At 69.5% G+C, this 2,120-nt stretch overlaps 2 protein-coding genes across 2 annotated transcripts; both read right to left on the bottom strand.

Moving 5' to 3' along the window:
- Positions 1-2: 2 nt before the first annotated feature.
- Positions 3-491, bottom strand: Tco025E_09052 (surface protease GP63; the record flags this gene model as incomplete). Its single annotated transcript, XM_029375879.1, has 1 exon — positions 3-491. A coding segment is annotated over one exon (489 nt), but the record flags the coding sequence as incomplete, so codon positions are not given.
- Positions 492-826: 335 nt separating this feature from the next.
- Positions 827-2,120, bottom strand: Tco025E_09051 (ATPase; the record flags this gene model as incomplete). Its single annotated transcript, XM_029375878.1, has 1 exon — positions 827-2,120. A coding segment is annotated over one exon (1,294 nt), but the record flags the coding sequence as incomplete, so codon positions are not given.

The following is a 2,120-nucleotide window of genomic DNA, read 5'->3' as shown; positions in this document are numbered from 1 at the left end:
AAATACTCCGTCTTCACGGGCTCCACAAGGAGTCGCTCCGCGTGCAGCTTGACGGCCTCGGGGATTATCTTCGTCGTGTACAACCCCTTCTTAGCGTCCGAGAGTACGTCACGGGCCGTGCAAGTTGCCTCGTGCCCCAAGTAGTTGATGCACTCCTCCCCCTCTGCTTCGCAGTACCTCTTCTTCCCCTTCATCCGAGAACTCCTCTCCAGGTCCTTCGTGGACACCACGATGCGGATGGGCGCCCAGCCCTCGATGCTCTTTCCCCCTGCCGCTGCGACGGTGTACGCCTGCGCCGCGCCCTGCCCCCTCCGCGGCACCTCACGCACCACCGCAGCCGGCGGCCGGCCCCTCCTCGGCGCCATGTCGTCGAAGGCGCAGCGGTGTGCAGCGGCGCGGCACCCACCGGCAGAGTACATCGTCAGCAGCAGCAGCGGGAGCAGCACCGCCAGCGGGAGCAGCGGCGTGGGTTGAATCAGCTGGCGAGGCATTTCCCTCTGTGTGCCTTTTGCTTTCCTTCCTTCCTTCCTTTGTGCCCTTGCGGCGCTGGGGCCGCCAAACCACCCGGAGAAGTCTGCTGGGGCGCAGCGAAGGAAGCAAACTCGAGCACTGAAGCGGAAATCAGTTCGCGAACGCCTGTGCGTCCCTGCGGCGTCGCCAGTGCGGCAGAATTATCTTTCTTTTTTTTTTCGTTTTGTTTTAGAAGGATGTATGAGGCCTTCTCTCACGGCTTTAGGGAAACATAAACATATAAACTTAAAAAAATGGTGCGCGTGCGCGTGGGCAGAGTGGGGCTGCTGCGCGTGCCCGAAAGCAGCGACGCGTTTCAGCGGTGCGCCGCCGCAGTGAGGGCGCGCGTCAGGGCCGCCGCCGCGCAGGCGCTCAGGCCGTCCGCCGCCCCTCCCTGCGTCAACAGCTCCCGCAGCTGCAGGGCGAAGTCCGCTGCGCCGCCGCCGCTCGCAGCCATGCGTGCGAGGCGAATGCACTGAAGCGCGAACACATTCAGCGCGTGGCGCACCGCCGCCCCGCTGAGCCCCGCCGTGCCCTCCGCGAAGGCGTCAACCAACGCCCGCTGCGCCGCCGCGGCATCCGCGGGGAACCACGCCGCCCACTCGCCGTGCACGGCGCGCCGCAGCAGGGACCGCCGGGCCGCCGCGTCGGGGGGCGGCACCTCCACCAGCGTGTCAAGCCGCCCGGCGCGCAGCAGCGCCGCGTCCAGCAGCTCCTTCGCGTTCGTCGCCCCAACGAAGAGAGTGAAGTGCGCCGCCTCCTCCTGCGCCGCGTCCAGCAGGTGGAGCAGCTGCGTCACCAGCCGCGCGTCGTGCGTGGAGCCCACCGAGCCGCGTGGCCCGCGCCGCGCCCCAAAAGCGGCCTGCAGCTCGTCGATGAACATCACGGCGGGGCTGCGCTCGCGCGCCGCGTCAAAAAACTCCCGCAGCCGCCGCTCCGACTCGCCGACCTCCGCCTGCATCAACCGCGGCAGGTCGATGTAGACGAAGGAGGCGTTCAGCTCTGTGGCCATGGCGCGGGCGAGCATCGTCTTCCCGGTGCCCGGCGGCCCGTAGAGCAGAACCCCCGTCGAGGGGCGAACCCCGAAGCGGCGGTACGTCGCGGCGGACCGCAGCGGGCGCAGCACAAGCCGCTGCAGCGTCGCCTTCACGGCGTCGAGCCCGGCAATGTCGCCCCAGCGCGTCTCCTGCACGTCCACGTAACCCGCACCCTGACGGTACTCCCGCGCCGCAACGGAGCCGCTTGTGCCGAACGCCCGAACGGCGCGGAGCGAGAGCAGCGCCGCCGACGCGCCGTCCCCCGCCTCCCCGCCGCGCACCTGCGGCTGCGGAGGCCGCTCCGCCGGCGCAGCCTCGCGCACGATCGCCTCCATGTGCTCTGCAACCTCCGTCAGCCCCCTGTACGGAATCCCCCCGCTGCGGGCGGCCACCGCCTGGCACAGCGCGGGCGGGTGTGCGGCGTGGGCGCAAAAGAAGGCGCGTCGCTCCGCCTCCAGCGGCGTCGTCAGCGCGACGTGCGCGTCGAAGAACTTGGCGCGGGCAAAGGGGTCAACGTCGCCCCATGCGCCGCCGAACAGCGTCACGAAAAGCACCGTCCGCAGGCGCAGCTGC

Source organism: Trypanosoma conorhini (assembly GCF_003719485.1).
Source record: "Trypanosoma conorhini strain 025E chromosome Unknown Tco_14.4_contig_00960, whole genome shotgun sequence".
NCBI lineage: Eukaryota > Euglenozoa > Kinetoplastea > Trypanosomatida > Trypanosomatidae > Trypanosoma > Trypanosoma conorhini.
Note: the sequence above shows the minus strand (reverse complement) of the source record. Positions and strands in the feature narration are given on the sequence as shown.